Source organism: Pelobates fuscus, chromosome 12, assembly GCF_036172605.1.
Source record: "Pelobates fuscus isolate aPelFus1 chromosome 12, aPelFus1.pri, whole genome shotgun sequence".
NCBI lineage: Eukaryota > Metazoa > Chordata > Amphibia > Anura > Pelobatidae > Pelobates > Pelobates fuscus.
Window position 1 is genome coordinate 40641183 of NC_086328.1, and position 24262 is coordinate 40665444.

The 24262-nt window shown below is 40.7% G+C and overlaps 1 protein-coding gene across 3 annotated transcripts in view; it reads right to left on the reverse strand.

The window, feature by feature from the left end:
- Window positions 1-24262, reverse strand: part of RBL2 (RB transcriptional corepressor like 2) — a 61360-nt gene that overhangs the window by 27042 nt on the left and 10056 nt on the right. For 2 of the 3 annotated variants that reach the window (XM_063438099.1, XM_063438098.1), the window contains exons 4-7: window positions 23367-23431; window positions 10989-11117; window positions 10311-10471; window positions 1682-1746 (exon numbers count right to left, since the gene is read on the reverse strand). In XM_063438099.1, coding sequence (XP_063294169.1) covers window positions 1682-1746; window positions 10311-10471; window positions 10989-11117; window positions 23367-23431 — 420 coding nt within the window. Of the gene's footprint in view, window positions 1-1681; window positions 1747-10310; window positions 10472-10988; window positions 11118-18523; window positions 18557-23366; window positions 23432-24262 lie in introns of those variants that run through there. The other variant, XM_063438100.1, reaches the window with a different exon arrangement.

Here is a 24262-nt window from a genome sequence, read left to right on the forward strand (position 1 = left end):
CAGACTTTTGAGGGGTGATTGTATGTGTGGAGTAACAATTTATAGATTGGCGTGCAGGATGGAATTAGCCAGTTAGAAATTTTCTATTAATCTCTCAGTTGATGGTAAACAATTTTTGCACTGAACACAGGAAAGTGATATCTTCCGGTGATGGTAGATTATTTAGTAGTAACTGTACTAGGAGATCGTGAGTACATATCAATGAGAATAATTATATTTGTCGGAACTAGGTGAAACAAGTTAATATAATACTTGACATGGACTCTTTGTATGTGGCTAAATAAACAAATAATAAAAATGTCTGATTACCATGGGAACTCTGGTTGTATAATAACAGGTTATTTTGGAGGCGATATAAAGAATGGCTTATGATTAATTATGGATAAATGGTGTAAAGTAAATTCCTAATTTAGGCCAAGTGGTGCTAATGTTTTTAATTTATGAATCCATTTGGATTCCTTATTTAGCAAGGTTAGGTTGAAATTGCCCTTTCTGGTGTTCTGATAAATCCGTTCAAGGATTTGGAAGGACAAGCTAGACGGATCGGTATCGTGAAAATTCCCGACGTGATTGGCCACGGGTGTTGAGATTTTTTTAAGTTTGTGATAGAATTAACATGTTGTAGAATTCTTCTACGAAATTCCTGATATGTTTTACCGACGTATTGGATTTTGCAACTGCAAGTTATCAGGTATACGATTTTGGTAGTGCTGCAGTTTGCAAAATCTCCTATTTTGTAGATCTTTTTAGTGTTGGTACATTCTATTGTCTTAGACGGTTTTATGTATTTACATGCTTTTCAATGTCCACAGCGATAGACTCCTTAGTTTCTGTTAACGATGTTTGTGATGTTTTTGTGGTTCGAGCTGGCTGTGGACCAATAGATCGCGCAAGAAACGCAACAAACATGGTTAACAGAAACTAAAGGAGTCTATCGCTGTGGACATTGGCCCACCAGTTGATGACTATAAGAAGAAAATTAAAGGGAATTATATACTAACTACAGTAGTAACCCTTTTCGATTTGTGGAATTCTAGTTGCTGTGGAATGCAAAAGTGAAACAGACACAAGCATACATGCTTACTACGAGTCCCTTTTTTTTGCAGTGCAGCACTAGGGCAAAGAGGTTAGCAACAATGAGTGTGTGTGCTTGCTTATTTGTGTTAGACTATTTTTTTTTTTTATTATAATAGCATTTAGTTTATGTGGAAAAAAAAACGGATGCCATTACCATTCTATATTCCGAACATATTCTAGAGCAGGCATAGGCAACCTTCGGCACTCCAGATGGTTTGGACTACACCTCCCATGATTCTTTGCCAGCATTGTAGGTGTAAGAGCATTATGGGGGATGTAGTCCACAACATCTGCAGTGCCGAAGGTTGCCTATCCCTGCTCTAGAATATGTTCGGAATATAGAATGGTAATGGCATCCGTTTTTTTTTCCACATAAACTAAATGCTATTATAATAAAAAAAAAAAATAGTCTAACACAAATAAGCAAGCACACACACTCATTGTTGCTAACCTCTTTGCCCTAGTATATGACACCAAGCTGCATTCCATAGATCAGACATTGCAAACATTTTGACTGTGTCCCAGGGAAAGGAAAAGTGGACTCTAAGAACTGGTACGTGTGTGTGAGACATTACTTTAAACTAGATAAACTAAGTTAACTTACACAGAGTCTGTAAAGTTTCCTGGGTCCAGGAATCCAGTTAGAGATTCTGATTTTCCCTTCAAGATCTGAAAGAAAGAAAAAGTCAGCACAAGTCAGATTAACAGTCTTTAGTTTTGATTGCTAATTATTTATCTAGAGCTTTTTATTATTTATTAAGAGCTAAAGATTTATTGGAGCACTTAATTACATATTTTTGGGGTATAATGGCATTTGTATTATATGTCTTCCTATACATTATGTACACTTGCCCATCTGCTGCATTCCAGGATGGTGGACTGATGGCTTCCTGTGGATGTCATTTTTTCCGTCTGACGATCCACATACATAAGATGTCGCTAGCGAATGCCAGATAGTGCGCGGAAACAACACCTGGAGCAAATTAAGGATTACCTATATATAGTGGAACGTTACCAAAGGAGTGGACAATTTTGATAAAAGCCTCTGGCGAAACGTCAAGCGCACACTTATCTATACTGTTTTAGATCTGACTGGTATTTTCTTATTTTATATCTATATTTGTTTGCTTTATGTTCGATTTGTTTTTAAAGTATTGTTTAAATTAAAATACAGTCCATTTAAACTTTTCAATTTTTTTTTTTTATCATCTGGTTTCCTGTTATCCTGTGTATGCCTGGTGAGGATTTTTACCACCCAAGCTCCAGAGTAGGTCTTTGCTCTTGTCTGTGTAAGTAGGATATTCTATTTTTTATTTTGGCACTTGCTTTTATACTGTACCATTGGATATTTTCTCTCTCTACATATCCTGCTGATTAGTGATGTCGCGAACATAAAATTTTCCGTTCGCGAACGGCGAACGCGAACTTCCGCAAATGTTCGCGAACGGGCGAACTGGGCGAATCGCCATAGACTTCAATAGCCAGGTGAATTTTAAAACCCACAGGGACTCTTTCTGGCCACAATAGTGATGGAAAAGTTGTTTCAAGGGGACTAACACCTGGACTGTGGCATGCCGGAGGGGGATCCATGGCAAAACTCCCATGGAAAATTACATAGTTGATGCAGAGTTTGGTTTTAATCCATAAAGGGCATAAATCACCTAACATTCCTTTGTTTGGAATAACGTGCTTTAAAACATCAGGTATGATGTTGTATTGATCAGGTAGTGTAAGGGTTACGCCCGCTTCACAGTGACAGACCAAACTCCCCGTTTAACGCACCGCAAACAACCGCAAACAGTCCATTTGCACAACTGCAAACTCCCCATTTGCACAAGGTTGGATACCAAGCTAGCCATGTCCCGTTCCTTGTCCTCACTGATGCCATTGAAGGTCTCTTCCACCACCCAGCCACGTACAACACCAAGGGTCCCCGAAAGGTGACAACAAGCCCCCTGTATTTTTTTTTTAAATGTACACTACTGTTACACCAGATATGAGTTGCACTGGTGTGACACTGTGCCCTGGCAGGCCCTGAAACGCACACGTGTGAAGGAAACTGACTGCTATTATTTCACAGTCAAAAAAGTTTTTTTTGTTTTTTTTAAATGCAAGCTATTGTGACACCAGATATGAGTGGTGGCACTGGGCAAGTGGGCACAGTATACGCTGTGAGCCTGACACACACGCTGGAAGGCAGGCAACTGCAATTAGATTACACAGGAAAAAAAAAAGCAGACTGATGTTCTAGCCCTAAAAAGGGCTTTTTGGGGTGCTGTCCTTACAGCAGAGATCAGATGAGTCCTTCAGGACTGTAGTGGACACTGAATACACTAGCCTAGCTATCGATTTCCCTATTAAATCAGCAGCAGCTACACTGTCCCTCCTCTCACTAAGAATGCAGCTTCCGGGGGGCGGGGCCTAGCTGTCATGGAGGAAAGACGCACTTCGTGTGAGCTCCCTCAAGCAGCTATCAACAAGCGAATTTCACCCCAGAAGGGGATGACCCAGCAATGTTGCTCCTACCTGACCGACCCGACATGCTTAATAGCGGTCAGCAACTCAACAGAGTCTTACTTACCTCCACGTGGCAAGTGTGGCCTGGTGCTCACTGGGCGGGAGAGGCGGCCGATCTCCCGATCCTGGGATGCCCAGGAGCAGCTACTTCCCGGCAGGAGCTCCGTTACCCCCACTCCTCCCCCCCCCCTCGGACCGGTGGGGGTTATCCCGGTCCACCCCTGAGAGGCTGTCTGGAGCTAATGGACGCACAGAGCACAGCCACCCAGGCTGACATACTCATCTGCGACTCTCCCAATATGGCGGCAGCCGCGTGTCCTCCTGGTACCAGCAAAGCATGGCAGGATATTGAGTCTAAGCTGGACAGACTCTTTAATCAATTTTGGAAGCAAATAACAAGCAGGAAGCCCCAACAAGCTCCACCACAGCCCCAACATGCTCCACCACAGCTAAGCGAAGCAGTCCCCATTAAAATCCACCAACGCCAAAGGCGTTGAAGATGGGACCGGAGGCATAATCAGAAATGCAGAGCCTGCCCCACGTCAAGCACTCGCCTCCACCTTAAGCCACCACAATCCCGCACCGGACGTGATGCACCACCGGGACAGATCCGACCACCCGACAAAACAAGCTTCCACCACCTCAAGCCGCGAACCCGGCACTCAGCTAGAGACTTGCCTATGTTGTTCCAGGTATCAGGGACTCCCAGGGTCTGCACCTGGCGCCCAGAAGGGATCGGATGAGCACAAGCAGTAAACAGCAGCCTGCCAAGCATGTCCCACTATAGCCGATCCTCCACACCATGCCTTTGATCACATGAACTGCTCTCTGCACATTAACTAATTGTAAAGTAGCAAGTGTTTAAACATGTCATTATTTCACCTCCTAAAGAGTATATTGTCGTAGTTCCTTACATGCCTTTACCTTAACCGTTCATGTATTCTGTTATTCACTAGTCTCATCTCATGGGGCGACTCACACTTGATTTATAACTAGTGGTGGAGATGCTGATATAAATACACAGTTGATAACGTGCAAGCTACACCCTAAACATGACAGCCATCTTCCACAAAAATGTACTGCTATATACTCATACCCTCAGTGCAACTAGCCATGATATACGCACGTTCAGCCTAGCATGCTCAAATATAACACACTTCTGTCTAAAAAAAAAAAAAAAAAATGCAGCTTACGAATGAATCTAAAATGGATGCTGTCCAGGAGGTAGGAGGGACTGGGAGGGAGGGTCTGCTGATGATTGGCTGGAATGTGTCTGCTGACTGTGAGGTACAGGGTCAAAGTTTACTCAATGATGATGAATAGGGGGCGGACCGAACATCGCATATGTTCGCCATCCATGGCGAACGCGAACAAGCTATGTTCGCCAGGAACTATTCGCCAGCGAACTATTCGGGACATCTCTAGTCAGTATAGATGCCTCTGAAATGGGAGGTACGGGTTGAGATGGTACGCATACCAGTGTCTCAGGGGCCAAATAAGCATTTCTGGACAAAAGTGTCTGATGGGCCTGGGCAATCTGGTCCATACGGTGATCCTGTTCTTAAAATCTTGCCTCATAGGAGGCCATTTGCTGTCCTAAACCTGCAGGGCCCATGGTCCTATCATAATGTCATGATGTAATACCCCAACCCGCAGAGTTTAGGATAGCAAGGGACAAGACTAGGATATAACTTATTACCTGGACTTAGAATGGCCAGACTAAACGTCAGACAGAGATAAAGCGTAATCAGAAACGAGACGAGGTCATGGTAACAGAGAGACTACGAAAACGAGAACAAGCCAGAGTCAGGTAGATGGTAATCAGTCACACGGGCAAACAAGACAGGAAAGGGTTAAAGATAAATTCAGAGTCAAGAACAAAGCCATGGTCAATACCAAAATAAACAAAATAGATCAAGGAACGCACTAAAGGGTACTGACACAGAAACCACGATAGGACAAAGTGGATAGGGCTAGGGAAGTTTAAATATCCTTTAACATTTGATTGGTCCACGTCATGCCTACGCCCCCAAAACGTTTGTGTGTGCTGGAATGACGTGGGCCAATAGGAGCCTGAATCAACTTTTGGCTCCCACTGCCCCTTTAAGAGCGAGCTCGTGACTCGAGCTGTGCTCCTAGTGCCGATCACTGCGGTCAGTGCACGCGGCTAAGTCAGAAGAGGAGATCAAGCCGCATGCGGCTCGTGTGGAGGCAGGAGTGATCCAGCCACGCGCTGCTCAAGCTTAGGAGTCAGGTCGGTCCCAGGATAAGGTAAATACAGCCACAACCACTTATCCCAATCACACACCTTTCCTAACGTCCTATCCCATTAAAAGCATATTACCACGTATTTAATAAAACAGGTTACTGATCGATGGTTCGATATTCTGAGCCCTCTCTGATTTACTGTAAACGACTATTCGATATTCCCACAAATTTTATATAGCATTTTATGTTTGTTTGAGACCACCTTAAAAATATTGGATATCGCTAAAAATCATGATCACTATATACTTTCTCTACAAACCTCTAAAACGAACCAAACTACTCATCCATCCGCTATACCACTTTATCCCACCTAGAACTAGTGCCCAGTTAAAATACTTGACTCTTACTTACCCACACTCAGTCATGCCACACACATTTCACCACTACGCTCAATGAATCCCTCTGACTACGGCTAAATTAATCTTCTACATCAGAACACTACTCCTAAGATTGGGTTGTATCCATGTCTCGGGTCTTTCATTTAGAATAGGGGCAGCTTCGGTCTCCTTCAACACTGACACTCCAGTGCATATTATTAAAAGATTGGGCAGATGGAAATCCTCAGTCTACAACCGATATATTCCTCATCCCGAGAAAGAAATGAGGAAAGCTTTTAAAAGTTTGGCTTTGTAAATTTGATGCAATAAGTGTTTTTTTCTTTAATACTTTTTCACCGTCTTTGCATGAACCCGATTTACATATATTACTAATATGTTTCTGAACATATATATTACATTATTCACTCACTCACTCACTCTCTGGGCCGGCCTAAGACATCATGCTGCCTAGGTCCAACGATAAAGGACTATGGGGGATAATGTATAATAAAAACAAATTACTGACTATGGGGGGGATATTGTATAATAAACACGGGTTACTGGCTATGGGAGGGATAATGTATAATAAACACAGGTTACTGGCTATGGGAGGATAATGTATAATAAGCACAGGTTACTGGCTATGGGGGCATACTGTATAATAAACACAGGTTACTGGCTATGGGAGGATAATGTATAATAAACACAGGTTACTGGCTATGGGAGGATAATGTATAATAAACACAGGTTACTGGCTATGGGGGGGATAATGTATAATAAACACAGGTTACTGGCTATAGGAGGGACAATGTATAATAAACCCAGGTTACTGGCTATGGGAGGATAATGTATAATAAACCCAGGTTACTGGCTATGGGAGGATAATGTATAATAAACACAGGTTACTGGCTATGGGAGGATAATGTATAATAAACACAGGTTACTGGCTATGGGAGGGATAATGTATAATAAACACAGGTTACTGGCTATGGGAGGGATAATGTATAATAAACACAGGTTACTGGCTATGGGAGGGATAATGTATAATAAACACAGGTTACTGGCTATGGGAGGGATAATGTACAATAAACACAGGTTACTGGCTATGGGAGGGATAATGTATAATAAACACAGGTTACTGGCTATGGGGGGATAATGTATAATAAACACAGGTTACTGGTTATGGGGGGATAATGTATAATAAACACAGGTTACTGGCTATGGGAGGATAATGTATAATAAACACAGGTTACTGGCTATGGGGGGGATATTGTATAATAAACACAGGTTACTGGCTATGGGAGGATAATGTATAATAAACACAGGTTACTGGCTATGGGGGGGATAATGTATAATAAACACAGGTTACTGGCTATGGGAGGATAATGTATAATAAACACAGGTTACTGGCTATGGGAGGGATAATGTATAATAAACACAGGTTACTGGCTATGGGAGGGATAATGTATAATAAACACAGGTTACTGGCTATGGGAGGGATAATGTATAATAAACACAGGTTACTGGCTATGGGAGGATAATGTATAATAAACACAGGTTACTGGCTATGGAGGGATAATGTATAATAAACACAGGTTACTGGCTATGGGGAGGATAATGTATAATAAACACAGGTTACACTGGCTATGGGAGGATAATGTATAATAAACACAGGTTACTGGTTATGGGAGGGATAATGTATAATAAACACAGGTTACTGGCTATGGGGGGATAATGTATAATAAACACAGGTTACTGGCTATGGGAGGATAATGTATAATAAACACAGGTTACTGGCTATGGGGGGATAATGTATAATAAACACAGGTTACTGGCTATGGGGAGGATAATGTATAATAAACACAGGTTACTGGTTATGGAGGGATAATGTATAATAAACACAGGTTACTGGCTATGGGGGGGATAATGTATAATAAACACAGGTTACTGGCTATGGGGGGATAATGTATAATAAACACAGGTTACTGGCTATGGGGGGATAATGTATAATAAACACAGGTTACTGGCTATGGGGGGATAATGTATAATAAACACAGGTTACTGGCTATGGGGGGATAATGTATAATAAACACAGGTTACTGGCTATGGGGAGGATATTGTATAATAATAGCAGAGAGGTCAATAAGAATTAGTATGGAGTAGTAACCTTTGGATTTAGCTGCGATTATGACGTTAGTAACTTTAATAAAAGCAGTTTCAGTAGAAAGGAGGGGGCGGAAACCAGACTGAAGAGGGTCAAGGAGATAGTTGGAATTGAGAAAGCAAGCCAGATAGGTAAAGACAAGTCTTTCCAGAAGGTTTGAGAAAAAAAAAAAAAAGAGCAGGGGCAATAGTTAGAAATTAAGGACGGATCAAGAGATGGATTTTTTTAAGATGGGTGCTACAGTAGCATGTTTAAGGGCAGCAGGCAGTGCGATCTCCGCGTGACCGGCAGGAAGAGAGCGCCCTTTGCATGTAGCATTGCCAAGCGAGTGTACTGCCACCTACCTGGTCTGAGGAAACACAACAAACTACTTCCTGTCAAACCGGGACAGGAAACCAGATCCTCCGCCATGGACCACCTGCTCAGCCACATGGATGGAGGTGCAGGGGGCACAATTAGAGGTACGGAGGACAACAAAATGTAAAGGACTATGAAACATACAGGAGAGGTGGGAGAGCAGTGAGAGGAGGGGGGACAATGAAAGGTACAGGAGGGGAGGGTAATGAAAGGAACAGGAGGGAAGGGGGGATAATAAAAAGGTACAGGAGGGGAGGGGGGGCAATAAAAGGTGCATGAGGGGAGGGGGGCAATAAAAGGCGCAGGAGAGGATGGGGGGGACTATGAAAGGTTCAGAAGGGGAAGAGGGGAGACAATAAAAGGTATGGGGAGGACAAAAAAGGTACAGGAGGGGGGACAATAAAAGGCACAGGGAGAACATTGAAAGGCACAGGAGGGCTGGGGGGCACAAAGAAACATACAGAGGGGCACGGGGCACAAAGAGACACACAGAGGGACTGAGGGGCTACAAAGACTCACATAGGGGGACAAAGACACACACAGAGGGGCTGGGGGGGAGAAAGACGCACAGAGGGGCTCGGAGGGAAAAAGAAGCACAAAGTGGATAGAGGGGAGTAAGAAGAAGCACAACGGGGCTAGGGCAAGAAAGATGCACAAAGGTGCTGGGGTAAAAAGACACACACATGTGTTGGGGAGAAAGAGACACACAAAGGAGCTGGGGGGGATAAAGAGCGGGGGCGGGGGGAGAAAGAGACACAGAAAGGAGGAGTGGGGGAGAAAGAGACACAGAAAGGGTGAGGGCGACGAAAGACACACAGGTGAAGATACATGGCAGCAGGGACTATGCGAGAATAGAGAGAGCAGTTGAAGATGTGTGTTAAGAAAGGCAAAAGACAAGAAGAGAGAGATCTGATAAGGTGAGACGGGACAAAATCAACTGGTCAAGTGGTGGGGCGAGAGGAAAGGAGAAGCACAGCCACCATTTGTTCAGTATCCTGGGAGAAAGTCTGAAGGGCAGGAAAGGCATGATTACGGTATGGATGTAAAAGAGAGGCAAGGTAGGGAGAATTCTTTCCTTAGCTGTTCAATCTTGTTGGTAAAGTAGCATGCAAAGCTATTGGTTGTAAGGTGGGTGGCCACAGCAGGGCAAAAAAGGGCGTTAAATGTATCAAAGAGACGCCTTGGATTGTGGAAGCATGCGCGAATGAGAGATGAAAAGTATGACTGTTTGGCAAGGGCAAGTGCTGCTCTGTATGAAAGAAAGATGAATTTGTAGTGGAGGAAGTCTGACTGGTTGCGACACTTCCTCTGGCAGCATTGAGCAAAATGGGAGCATCTCTGCAGGCTGCGTGCTGATTTAGTGTGCCACAGTTGGGGCATATTGCAATACGAAAACTCATTGGATTAATATGCTAGAGCATACTGTGTGAATATCAGGCATTGAAACAAAATTATAGGTGATGGTGACATCATTGTCTGGTACTTACAAAAGAAAGAGTTTTTAGAGTTTCAAACTTTTGTCAAAAGAGAATATTGGATGGAAAAAAAAGTTTAAAAAGTGAGCTTGGTGTTCATAGGTTTAGCTACAATTCAATAAATAAGTGACAAACCTTTTTCTTGAACAGTTTGTGGATATAAGGCTTCCAGAAATGTTCCTTAATGCCTTTGGCCTCTAGAAGTAAACCATTGTGGAGGCTACAGAGGGTTTCAATGATGCAAGGAGGTTCGGAAGGAGGTTTGTAGTCTTTACTTGGGAAATCTTCAGGTAAACCTTCAGAGGAAATGAAATAATCACAATACATAGAACATATTTATGTATAATGATGTAACAGGAAAGACAGTGGAAAGGATGTGACACTTTTTAGTAAGACACACAAACCTCACTGGTCAATTATATTGTAAATATATATTTTTCCCCATAAAGTATAACTGCAAATATGCTATTATATATTGTATAGTATGTATACTATAGAGAATAAAGTCTCTGGAATTTTCCTGACACTAGTTAATTTTTTAGAGTATCCCCCATATCCAGACCCTTCTGTCCCTGAGCCTTACGGAGGACGTTGCCCCAAAGAGCATTGAAGCAAATGAAGAAATGATGAAAAATATGAAATTTTATCCTCTTTAAATAGACGGCTAAAGAACGGTAACAATGATTTTAGTGGAATAGTTAACTATAGTCCGAATTTATTTCAGTTTCCAATATTGTCAATTACCTTAAAACAAAGAAAACAAAAAACAACAACAACCCTCAAAGACATTACTATGCGTTGCGCAGTTTATACCTGTAAAGTTGGTGTTCAGCAGCTCCCGCCGGTTGGAGCACTGCAGGGCGTTACCGTAAACAAGATCCAAGGCACAGAGCAAAAGGTGATATGAATTTACCAAATCATCACTAATCATTGGAAAGTTTCCTAAAAAAAAAAGAAGACCCAGAAAATAATATTAGCTTTCAAAAGATAAAAACAAAAAAAAAAAAGAATGTAAACAAAAGATTAGTTTAGGTCAACTCATGCAATCCTGTTTCCCAGCAAATAGACATGGGCAGCAGCAACAGTTGTGTTTAGAAGTAAGCGTTTTTTTTAAATACCCCGAATATATCTGCTCTGGACAATGCTTTTTTGAGATGTTCAGACAACACAATGGATGAGCACAATAAGAAACACAAGGGGAAATTTGTAGTGGTACAGCGGTTAGATGCTCACCACGGAAACCATCAAATCAACAGGAATCTTCCACCGATAGTCACACCTCTTTCTTTTTTCAAACCACTTTTCAGATCACAACATTTTTAGAACTCTCCACAGTCCAGAACGTTAAGTGCATCTGGTACAAGTAGTTACTGTAGACTAAGACTCTCAGTGTGATCTCTCTATGTGCTCTTTACATACTTCTTAGAAATTAGGATTTGATTAAAGATTTCAGAATTGCTTATTTATTGAACTTTCTTTCAGGCCAGATGGAATGACTTATAATGCCACAATATCGGCATGTGTAAGGGGTGTTGGAAACTCTACCCCATAGATCAGAATGAGAGACTGCTGATTGGTGGATCATCTTCCTGGTGAGGGAGGGGCTAGCCTGTAGCAACAGATAGTCAACTTTCAGCTTTAATTGTATTTGTTTATTGGATATTTGTTTATGCATTCTCTATGTTATACATTAAAACGTTTTGCCTGAGGTTTGCCTTAAAAGTCTTACAAAAAAGAGAAAATTCACTCTTCCATATACAGGGGATAAAATGCAATATGTTTTTTATAGTTTCCTATCTCCCCCTGTCTTTGAAGCATTGTGCTTTGATCATAGAACTGTCAGAATAACACTAGAAGCTTTAAATGTAAGTACATTGTATTTGTTTGTGTATTGGTGTGGCATACGGCAGTTTAGTGCTGCAATTAGTTGTACTTTTGGTTGACTTTGTTTATGTATCTCGTTCACTTGTCTGGCTGGTCATGTGACATCTGTTTCCTGTTGGTTAAAGTGAAATTTATCACTGACTATTTACCAACACGTAGAAATGCAAAACTTGTGGAATTATTTCTCTAAATAGTATCAGCAGGAAACATTATAGTGATATCTTAGCCACTTCCTGACTGAAGTAGTATGTGCATGTATAACAACCCGTTAAAGAGGAACAGTCACTTCACCAATCACTACACCATCTAACAAAACGTGAAAATTACCTATAACTTGTTTTAAACCTTTTTTTTTTTTTGTGTTAATGTGTTTTCATTTAAATGTATACTAAAAGATTTAACAAACTACGTCACAACCCATTTCAGTGCAGGCACAGTCAGAGCAACCGGAAAGGAGAAAACGGTTTTGTTTCTCCTATTCTCTGTATGCTTTCTCTATGCAGTTAACCAAGTAAAAAGGACAGAGTTTATAACAATGACTGTCAGAGAGCCAAGATGGAGGAGCCTAGTTGCAGGATAAAAAGCCGTGCATTTAGAAATGAAAGCAATTCTATGGGTACTGATAAAACCTGAATGCATTTGATAGATTTTGGCCTGATTAATATGCTGTATTTATTTGCATGCTTAGCTCTTTATAGAATTCTGCCTGCTTCCATAGCCATGCCCCTTATGATTTATCAAAAATATGAACACAGCACCAACAGCAACTATGTCATTCAATACCCTTCAATGAAAGATTATCACGACGTACCCCAAATACACTAGCGCCATAGAAAGCTCACCCACAGGGTGCGTGACCTATAGCTGCTCTGAGCAAGCAGCATGTGAGGAGAGCTCCATTTATTCTGTAGGCCTACACCAACTGATCAGCGCTCTGGAGTGCACAACATGAAATAAAAAGCTTCAAATACGTGGGAAAATATCTACCGAGCAAGTAAATGGCTCCGCAAACACCTTAGGCAAGTCAGGAGACCCCCTGCATGGCAGATGACTCCAAACAAAGGAAGCTCAAAAGTATGCAAGATGGTGGCTACGTGGAGACCATCAGATATCATATAGGTGGGTATACCCAACCAAGCTCATCATCTGGACAAATGGCTCCATGGCAATAGCGAACAATCCTGAGTACGGCCAATAACTATTGAAATCCTGGAACATCGTAGCGCAGTCTTATCTCTTTCCAAAGGAGATATCAACTCTTCCCAAGGTTCCCCATCTCTGGAAAATGGCTAACAAGGAGACTGACTAATGCACATCTGCGAACCTGGTGACCTCCACCAGGGTAGGGACTTAGTTGTTAATTTGCGTATGCCCTCTAAGAATCTAAGTAATTTTAGTTTGTGCCCACAATATTTTAACACACACAAAAAAAAAAAAAAAAAAAATACACAAAAAAAAACAACAACCCACAATGTACATTTTGCCTATGGTATACAAGTTGAACCATGCATAAAATAAGTTAATGCCTCTTTTATATGTTGCCTGTTTAAAATTAGTCTGTAAGGCTTATTTATATGCATGCACCATACATCTTTGGTTCATGTTAAATACAATCTATAAAACAATATAGCAAAAGAATGGCGTAGGATGTTTGAAACACCATAAAGTGCGCAAATATATAATGCACTCACAGGATGGAATTAAATTGCAGACAGAAAAAGGTTTCTTTAAAATTCAATGAAGGTCAGAATCTTCTTTTAAACCTTAAATATAAAGGAGAGACACAAGGACATAGTGCACCAATCTGACCGATGACAAAATAATTTATTCAAGTTTCCACTCGCGTTTCGTCCTAAATAAGGACTTCCTCAGGGGCAAAATTACATTTTATTTTGCCCCCGAGGAAGTCCTTATTTAGGACGAAACGCGTCGAGCGGAGAGACCAAGGCTTTAATGATTATTTTATTGTTTTTTATGTTTTAGATTTTTTGTTTATATGTATGTTTTTTTATTTATATTTATTTTGACTGCTGCATCCAATCTGCTTATCCAGGAGGTCGCCTTTGGAGCTGAACTTCTTTGAGATTTGTGATATGTTGGCATTTTACTTCGTATCTTGTGAGTGGAAACTTGAATAAATTATTTTGTCATCGGTCAGATTGGTGCACTATGTCCTTGTGTCTCTCCTTTATATGTAAGGTTTAAAAGAAGATTCTGACCTTCATTGAATTTTAAAGAAACCTTTTTCTGTCTGCAATTTAATTCCATCCTGTGAGTGCATTATATATTTGCGTACTTTATGGTGTTTCAAACATCCTACACCATTCTTTTGCTATATTGTTTTATAGATTGTATTTGTCTATATACTGAATTGGAAGACTGGAGGGATCTTCTTACACTCTTATTTGGGGTAAATTTTATTTTATATTTGTTTACCCACTGGGGCGCACGTGTGTTATATATATTATTTTTCTTGTATCTTTGGTTCATGCACATTATCTAGGCGTAGGTCAGGCGTGGTATTTGTACCTAGGCACATTCATGGACCCGCACCCCTCTCCCTAAATGTGCTGAGTCACCTGATCATTCACACCACTCAGATCCAGGAGTTCAACTCACACAAAGTTAGTATGTCTAATATGTATGTTTCACGGTTTAGTATGTACTGTTTCTTACTTCTTTTGTTGTTATGCTTTGTGGTATGTCAATAGTTTGTTTTCCTCCACTAGGCTATCCCTCCCTTGCAACTCCCACTGTGGGATACTCCAAAATCTTTTCTATTGCCAGCTGCTGAGTTAAAGGGGCACTGCAGACCCCTAGAGCACTTTAGCTTGCTGAAAACCTTTGTGTGAATAGTGTATCCTACTTTTTTCATTTTACAAGAGGTGCAGATTTCAATTAAAATGTCCCTTGACTTTTAAGCAAACAACAGCTCCTGATACTTCCTGGTTTGGTTAGCTCAGTGGAGCTAAAGTCAAGAAGAAACAATTGCTCAGAGCACCTGCCTTACAAAAACATCCCATTGTGTTGCATTTGAAAGTTTGTGATTGGACAGCCACAGAAAGTCTGGGCAGGGTTAGAAGGGAAGGACTTGCAATGGCAGCAGACAAGAGAAATGCCAGTTTTGCAAGCTGTTTTTAGATATACTCCCAATGAAAAGATGCATAACTAAAGGCATGCATCTTGTCATTTGGGGTATATCTATTAAACAGTGATTTTGATTTATTTTGTATCTTGCTCTACAAAGATTGAGCCTTCCAAACTGACCACATACACATAGATACTGATAGCAAGTTGCTGATTCTTGACGGTCTCTTAAATAATGACAAAACTTCAATGCTCCCAAGGTCAGATTTCTTTTCCACAACCAACGTTTCATAAATTTTCTCCATGAAAGAAGGGAGTCAGATATCCCTGAAGAAGTCTACCAAGACGAAACGTGTTGGCTATACTTATTGGGAGGACTCCGGGTTCGTTTGTTCCGGGACTCTATTATCTTTTTTTCATTAATTTATTTTATGGTTTTATTTTCACACACACGGCTGGCTCCTAGACTCATCGGCATTGTCTAGACCCGCTGAATGTGGAGATATGTTTGTTTTTTATTTTTATCCTGTAAGTGCAATCTAAATAAATGTAATGTTTTATAGCTACCATCTTCACTATTTCTGGCTTTCTGCTTTCTTTACAAGTTTGAAAGTATCATCCCCTTTATGTGGAACAGACTCATCCCATACGCTGATATTAGGATGATGGGCTTGCATTTTTCCATGTTCTTGTGAGTGCAACATATAGTGTGGGTTATTTGTCACCTGACTATATTACCCTATGTCCGGAAACCTAGATATGGTCCTGGTTAAATCTCAGCAAGACTGGTAATTCGAGGAAACTACTCAACTAACTGGCAACCTTGTACGAACAGTGAGAGGATAGGGAAAATCAATACCATAAAAATGAGTGCACTCCCCCTTGCCCTCTATTGGTTTCCAAATCTCCTTCTAAAAAATTCCAGAATCAACAGTCTTCTTGATTACACCCTAAGCAGGGTGGCTAGTTCCTGATATTCAGTTGTATTACACAGCATTCTTAACTACACTTATGCTTCAGAACTTGCCCCACCACAAATCACCCCAATGGGCATCTCTGGAAAATGCGCCCCTATACACTTAGTCAGTTAGTGAGTTAATGATGCTGCCACCCTCTTACAGACCGCCGACTGACAGGAAACTGACCCTTACCCTGACATATCTTAAGACAAGGGACTGATGGGCCCCTCACCCACTGTCGAAATCATCTCTGCTATATTATGCCATTCTTATGGTGCTTCAGACTTGCCCCTACAGACTTGGGGTAGAGCAAATTTTAAGTATGTAGCGCAATCTTTTGAGCAAAACATCCTAAAAACTTCCCTGCCCTTACACCATCTAGAGCTATCCGCTTATTTATGGCTCAAACAGTACATCTCCAGAAGGTAGGGCCACCAATCAAAGGGACCCTAACCAATCTCCAGAGGATATGTGGCACATCTGAACCTACGCGGAAACCATAGGCGACAGAAATCAAAAGCAAATGGTTTAATATGCATCTAAACAATAGTTGGGGTTCCACTTAACCAGGTTTATTGTGAAATTTTTTTGGCAATGTGTGCACAGTAATGCTTATCAAATCATGTGAACAATCTGAAGCCAGTAAAAAAAAAAACGTAAGTTTGCAATGGAAATGTACTTGCTACCCAGGTACAGATGGTTATATCTTGGAAACATTGTGTCTTAAAGTAGAATTGGCATAACCATCCAGGAAGAAATGTAGCTTTAAATAAAAAAATCACAAAAAAAAAAAAAAAATCATGAAAAATCATATTTTACTCTACAATGGCAGAAAAGAAACATTTAGTATAGACATCATTTATTTTATATACTCTGCAAGATCAAGTTGACGCACTGGTGGAAATCCTCCCTCTAAGTCAACAGGTGGATCCAGCCTGGAAAAATTTTAAGGATAATTTACTAAAGTGAAAATTGAAAGGGACACTCCAGGCACCCAGACCACTTCTGCCCATTGGAGTGGTCTGGGTGCCAACTCCCACTACTCTTAACCCTGCAAGTGTAATTATTGCAGTTTTAACTCCACCTATAGTGGCTGTCTACTAGATAGCCACTAGAGGTCACTTCCTCCTCTATAGCGCAGATTATCTGTGTTAGAGCGTCGCTGGACGTCCTCACGTTGTGTGAGGACCTCCAGCGTCGCTCATTTCCTCATAGGAAAGCATTTAAATTATTTTGCAATGCTTTCCTATGGGGAGACGTAATGCGCATGCGCATTAGGTCTCCTCGGCCGGTGGGCGGGATCAGTCTCGCCCATCGGCCAACCCAATGAAGAGGAGGAGACAGCGGCGAGGGACATCGCCGCTGCCTCAGGTAAGTGACTGAAGGGGTTGGGAGGGTGGGAGGTGAGAGGGACCCTCCAGTGCGGATCGTTTTCCTGGGACTGGAGATTCCCTTTAAAGTTAATTATAAATGTAAAGAGACATTCTGGTCACCATAACATGAATGAAGTTGTTATGCTGTCAAGTGGACCCCGGCGCACTCTTACCTTAAGGGAATAAACTAATCCGTAGCTCCCCATTAATAAGAAAAGAAATGTACCTTTTTTATCAATGGGAAGCTACAGATTGGCTTAGAGTGGCAGCTGACTGCTCTAGCCAATAAGCGGCGCCACTGCCCAGCGTAACTCTGCGCTTCCTGTAACGGAGATTCAGAAGCAGGATGTTGCTTGGGGGACTTGGAGATTGACACTGAAGGCGACTTCTGGGCTTAAATCTTTATCAAAACAGTATAAACCCCTAAGGTTAGACTGCGCCCAGGGGCCTCCTGACACCATAACAACTTCATTTAGATGAAATAGTTATGGTGACTGGAGTGACCCTCTAAGGTTAGAGAAGGCAAACAAAGTATAGATGGTTTAGAACATGTTTCCAGCTAGGCTTTAATTTGAAATTCACTTTGAATTCTCACTTCAGTGAATAACCCTGTTTGTTACCACTCTCCCTCCCTTGTTCTGCTGCTCCATCATTACGCCAAACAATGTAAGTGAAGCAGGGATGGTGATTTTCAGAAGGATTGATTGCTGGAAGTTCTCAGGAGAAGCATTTGGCGGGGGTTATTTAGTAAATAACCTTCATCAGTATTTTATTAACCCTTCGATGGCCAGTGACATAATAGTCATGCCAGGATTAAATTCTTCCTTGTTCAAATTTTCTCTTTTTTTTTTTACTAGCGTCCTGTCCCAATGTTTAACACTGTATATTGTTTTACTAACCCCTCCAGCACATACACATATTAATACATATCCAAAGTTACACCTGCCTGAATAACTCTGCAAACTTGTACCTTTTATACCACTATATACCGCCATTACTCTGTATTAAGCACCCTGTATGAGACATAGAAAATCAGTAGGTTTACCTCTAATGGTACGTGTCCTGGGTTTTATCCTGTCATCTGTCACCAGCAAACAGGAACAAACTGGGACAGCTGCAAACTCTTGTCTGACACACTAAATTGGATTTGCTTGAAGCAGGGGCTAGCCATGTGACTAGACGCTGTTCCTTATTGGTTCTTGAAGTGATGGCATTATAATACAAACAAGCCCAAACTTGCCTTCTGTGTATAGTTGCTATGATAGTGATGCAGAATCTATGTTTGCTGGCTTTAAGTGCAGGGTATTTAAACAGCCAGGCTCAATGATTTAAAAATCATTGCTTAATATGCTTTGTGTTAAGGTAACTTAGTCTTATGTATTGTTTGTGCAGGACTTAAGGTATAGTTTATACTTTTTATTTCTTGTTTACCTGTTGTGAATAATTATTAGTGAAAACTAAAAAGGAAACATTTAATTGACAGAAATAAAAAGGGCAATTGTGAAGGACTAATTTTTCATTTTTGTCAATAGATTTCTTCCGATTTGAAAAAAACATTACTTATTTTGTCACAGTGGAGGTGATAAAAACAATGGTTTGAGTAACACTATATACTTTATTCTAAGACTAATATATATTTTTTTTTAATTCGTAATTGCTCTGAACAATTGTTCATAGCTGAAAATTAAAGTCACAGGGGTAAAATGTAATATTTCCTGATTGACATGGCTTAAACATTCCTCTGGCTTTCTTTAGACTCACCCAATAATATTTTTCAGCCTGGGGCACATCCCCATAAGTCTCATCAGTCTGTTAGAGATTTGCTCTATAATAATCATTAGCCTTTCACAGGACTAACATTCTTCAGCTTGTGAAATGCTAAATCTAACATACTTCTGCCATCACTGACTCACCTCATACCATACTTCAGCCAATGACTGACTCACCTCATACCATACTTCAGCCATTACTGACTCACCTCATACCATGATTCAGCCAATCACTGAGACACCTCATACCATACTTCAGCCCATCACTGACTCACATTGTACACTACTTCATCTGATCACAACCGACCACTGACTCACCTCGTACAATACTTCAGCCAATCATGGATCACCTCATACCATACTTCAGCCAAATACTGACTCATCTCATACCATACTTCAGCCAAATAATGACTCACCTCATACCATACTTCAGCCAAATAATGACTCACCTCATACCATACTTCAGTACATCACTGACTCACCTCGTACAATACTTCAGCCATCACTGACTCACCTCGTACAATACTTCAGCCAATCATGGATCACCTCATACCATACTTCAGCCAAATACTGACTCATCTCATACCATACTTCAGCCAAATAATGACTCACCTCATACCATACTTCAGCCAAATAATGACTCACCTCATACCATACTTCAGTACATCACTGACTCACCTCGTACAATACTTCAGCCATCACTGACTCACCTCGTACAATACTTCAGCCAATCATGGATCACCTCATACCATACTTCAGCCAAATACTGACTCATCTCATACCATACTTCAGCCAAATAATGACTCACCTCATACCATACTTCAGCCAAATAATGACTCACCTCATACCATACTTCAGTACATCACTGACTCACCTCGTACAATACTTCAGCCATCACTGACTCACCTCGTACAATACTTCAGCCAATCATGGATCACCTCATACCATACTTCAGCCAAATACTGACTCATCTCATACCATACTTCAGCCAAATAATGACTCACCTCATACCATACTTCAGCCAAATAATGACTCACCTCATACCATACTTCAGTACATCACTGACTCACCTCGTACAATACTTCAGCCATCACTGACTCACCTCGTACCATACTTCAGCTGATCACAGACTCACCTTATACCATACTTCAGCCAATCACGAATTCACCTCAAAACATACTTCAACCAATCACGAATTCATCTCATACCATACTTCAGCCAATCACGGATTTGTCTCATACCATACTTCAGCCAATCACGGATTTGTCTCATACCATACTTCAGCCAATCACTGACTCACTTTATACCATACTTCAGCCGAACACTGACTTACCCCATACCTTTCTTCAGCCAATTACTGACTCACCTCATACCATACTTCAGCTGATCACAGACTCACCTTATACCATACTTCAGCTGATCACAGACTCACCTTATACCATACTTCAGCTGATCACAGACTCACCTTATACCATACTTCAGCCAATCGCAGATTCACCTCATAACATACTTCAGTCAATCACGGATTCATCTCATACCATACTTCAGCCGAACACTGACTCACCTCATATCATACTTCAGCTAATCACCGACTCACTTCATACCATTCTTCAACCATCACCGACTCATCTCATACCATGCTTCAGCATATTATATACTCTCCCCATAACATTATTCAGCTTTCCAGGATACCCTCTTACCATAAAATTTATCATTACTAGATAAAGGACCACTAAAGACATCCAGACCACTTTATTTCAATGAAGTGGGCTGCGTGCTATGGTTCTCTAGTTTTGCATTGCCGTTTAGCAGATTTGGCAATGTTCACATTGCAAGGTTAAATACATCTCTAGTGGCAGTCTACCTGACAACCACTAGGCCTTAAGAGGTGAGAACCAAGTCAATCACAGTTCTCACATCCAGCCCCCAGTAAGAGCATAGTACTACGCATACATTTTTAGTCTACAATGCTCCTCTATATTGGACTGTTAGATGTGCCTGCATGACGTCGTGGGAGGCAGGACGAGCGGCTGCAGGGGTTGATCTTGGCACTGGAAAAAAATGGAGGCAACACTATTTTCCCCAGTTTTTGTTTATATTCAAGGGTTCCCTGGATCTAAATAACGAGAACAACATTACAGCGCAAAGAATACAGGTTTACTATAGCGTAAGCAATACAATCTCCAACTCAATTCCAGAGAAGCATCGCTCAGTATGAGCCAGCTAGTCAGACATTCCCCTTCTCAAAAGAAGCCAAAAAAAAAAAAAAGCCACTTTATTCGTAACCCTTTCTCTTTTTCTGCCTTTCTATTTTCATCTTAAAGTTACAATACCCAAAACCTAGCACAAGGTAAAGCAGACAAGGTTACTTTTGTCTTGTGCTCATAGGTATTCACGACAGCTATAGATTCTAGAATATATCATTAACTAAAAGCTATAAACACAGAATGGTCCTCTCATCTGAAACCATTAAAATTGCGAAATGTAAAGATGTGCCCAGACATGTAAATGCATTCCATTACTACATCGGAAAGAAGACAAGGGTTAGAGTTTCTACAAAGGACAAAGGCCTCGATATAGTAAGCTTTCCAAATGATTCAATACTGTTGAAAAAACTTTCCAAATTATTTAAGTACAGACATCACCATAAAGGTCCTTGGGAATTTTTGTAAAATAAATCATATGATATTTACAAAAATCTTTTGTGTTTTTTTTTTTTTTTAAACAGATTTTTCCATAGATAAATCAGCACTTCTGTATACTATTAATGCTATTACCCCTTTACTGTTGAGCACTTTTAAATTGAAAAAAATATTAGCATAACATTTTTTTGAAGCAAGGCATGAATAGGCAGCATATAAACTTAGCATAACACAGATAACACATAGATTGCATTGAACACAAACATAACAATAACAATTATGTAAATGTACCCAATACTTTTTATTTCACATTGTCATTCAGACTTCATAAAATATCTGGGAAATGAACCGCTATAGACAGTATTCGGCATCCTTTATCTTACAATATTCCAGAAATGTTGAAATGTTAGCAGAAAAACAAAATGTTCTCACATACAGTAAATGTGACAAAAAAATAGATAAATAAAAATTGCCAAATACCTTTGTGATCGGTATGTGCAAGGACGGTGAAGGCAGTACAGCTTACTAAAAATGGCAACAGAATGTAAAACGAATGTCTGCATTTGAGCACAAGGCCCGCATACAGTAAATACAGTTAAATCATATATAAAAAAATAGAAAAAGGTATTGAAAACTGGTATAGGAATCTTTATCAGTCTCTGGAATTTTAGTATAATGATGACATTGAAATAGCAGGATCCATTCACTCCTCCCACCCACCTGACCATAGAAATGTTATAACCCATTGAAATGTCCTGAACTGTTCAAAAACAGGGGGTGAGCTTACGTTGTCAGCAACTTCAGGCGTTATTTCAATGACTACGAGCTTCTGGCAGAGAAATGAATTCCTCTATAGGCTGGTAGTTATAACTAGACTATAAATAAGGGTGATTAAGACTTAATGGACTAGATTTCATACAGCAAAATGCATAAATATGAAAAGAAAAAATTTAAAATTAATAAATTCAGCAATTATCTGCTTCTTGGAATTAGCTCCACTGAGCCTAACAACCAGGAAGTAACAGGACCATTTGTCTGATATACAGCAAAGGGTGGTGTAACAAGGTTAATTTGTAAAAATGCCAATTTCTATTGAAATCTGTGCTTTTTGCAAAATGAAACAAAGAGGACAACACAGAGTATTTCAGCAAGCTAAAGTGCTTTATGTGGATGGGGTGGTTCTTTAAAGAGTCTTCAGAATGATTAGGCTGAAAATAAATTAAGTGGGTTGACACACTCCCCCTTTATTGAACATGGTTCCCCAAACTCGGACCCTCCAGATGTTGCTGAACTATAACTTCCATGATTTGTTGAATGAAATAGATAGCCAGAGAATCATAGGAGTTGTAGCTCCGCAACATCTGGAGGGCCAGAGTTTGGAGAACCCCGATCTAGACTATGTTTAGTTATCCAGGAGTAATGAGTATGCATTCTGGTATAGAGCTACAGAAACTGAGAGGAAGCAGAAGTACAGTACCTTTAGTATAGATAAACAGCACCCAGCAGAACTGAAAGACCTCAGACACTGTACACGGCTGGCGCCTAAAAATCAAAAGAAAAATCATACAGTTATACAGCAAGTGACCATCATCTAATTCAGTTCACTATTGAGTAAACCACTGAAAATATTCTAGAATTTGTGGAAACCTATTTGCTCTGTTTTATTTTAAATGTATATTAAATATTAAGCGAAATGACATCACAATCCTGTTAAAGAGACACTATAGTCACCATAACAACTACAGCTTATTGTATTTGTTCTGGTGAGTATAATCATTCCCTCCAGGTTTTCAGAGAAAAAAAAAAAAACAGTGTTTACATTGCAGCCTACGGATAACTCCACTAGAGGTGTTCCTGGGGCAGTGCTGCACAGTGTGCATCACTGACATTCAGTGTCTACACCCTCTGCATGGAGACACTGAACTTTCCTCATAAAGATGCATTGATTCAATGCATCTCTATGAGGAGATGCTGATTGGCCAGGGCTGTGTTTGGCTTGTTCTGGATCTGCCCTGATCTGAAGCATTGACACTCTCAGCCAATCCAATGCTTTCCTATGGGAAAGCATTGGATTGGCTGAGAGAATCACGTTTGATTATGTCAGCCAAGCAGGCAGATCAGGACCAGGAGCAGCAGACTGGAGTAAATGTAAGATTTTACTATGTTTGGGAGGGCCGGAGTGTCAGGATCGGGACAGGGATCCAACACGCAGAGTACAAACAGTAGCCAGATACGTATACCAGACCTTAGAATGGCCGGACTAACGTAAGTAGTACAGTATAGAATGGTCAAAGACAAGCCGAGGTCGAGGGTAACAGAAGACAGGTAAGCGAGAGACAAGCCGAATCAAGGGTAACAGAGATAAGCAGAGTA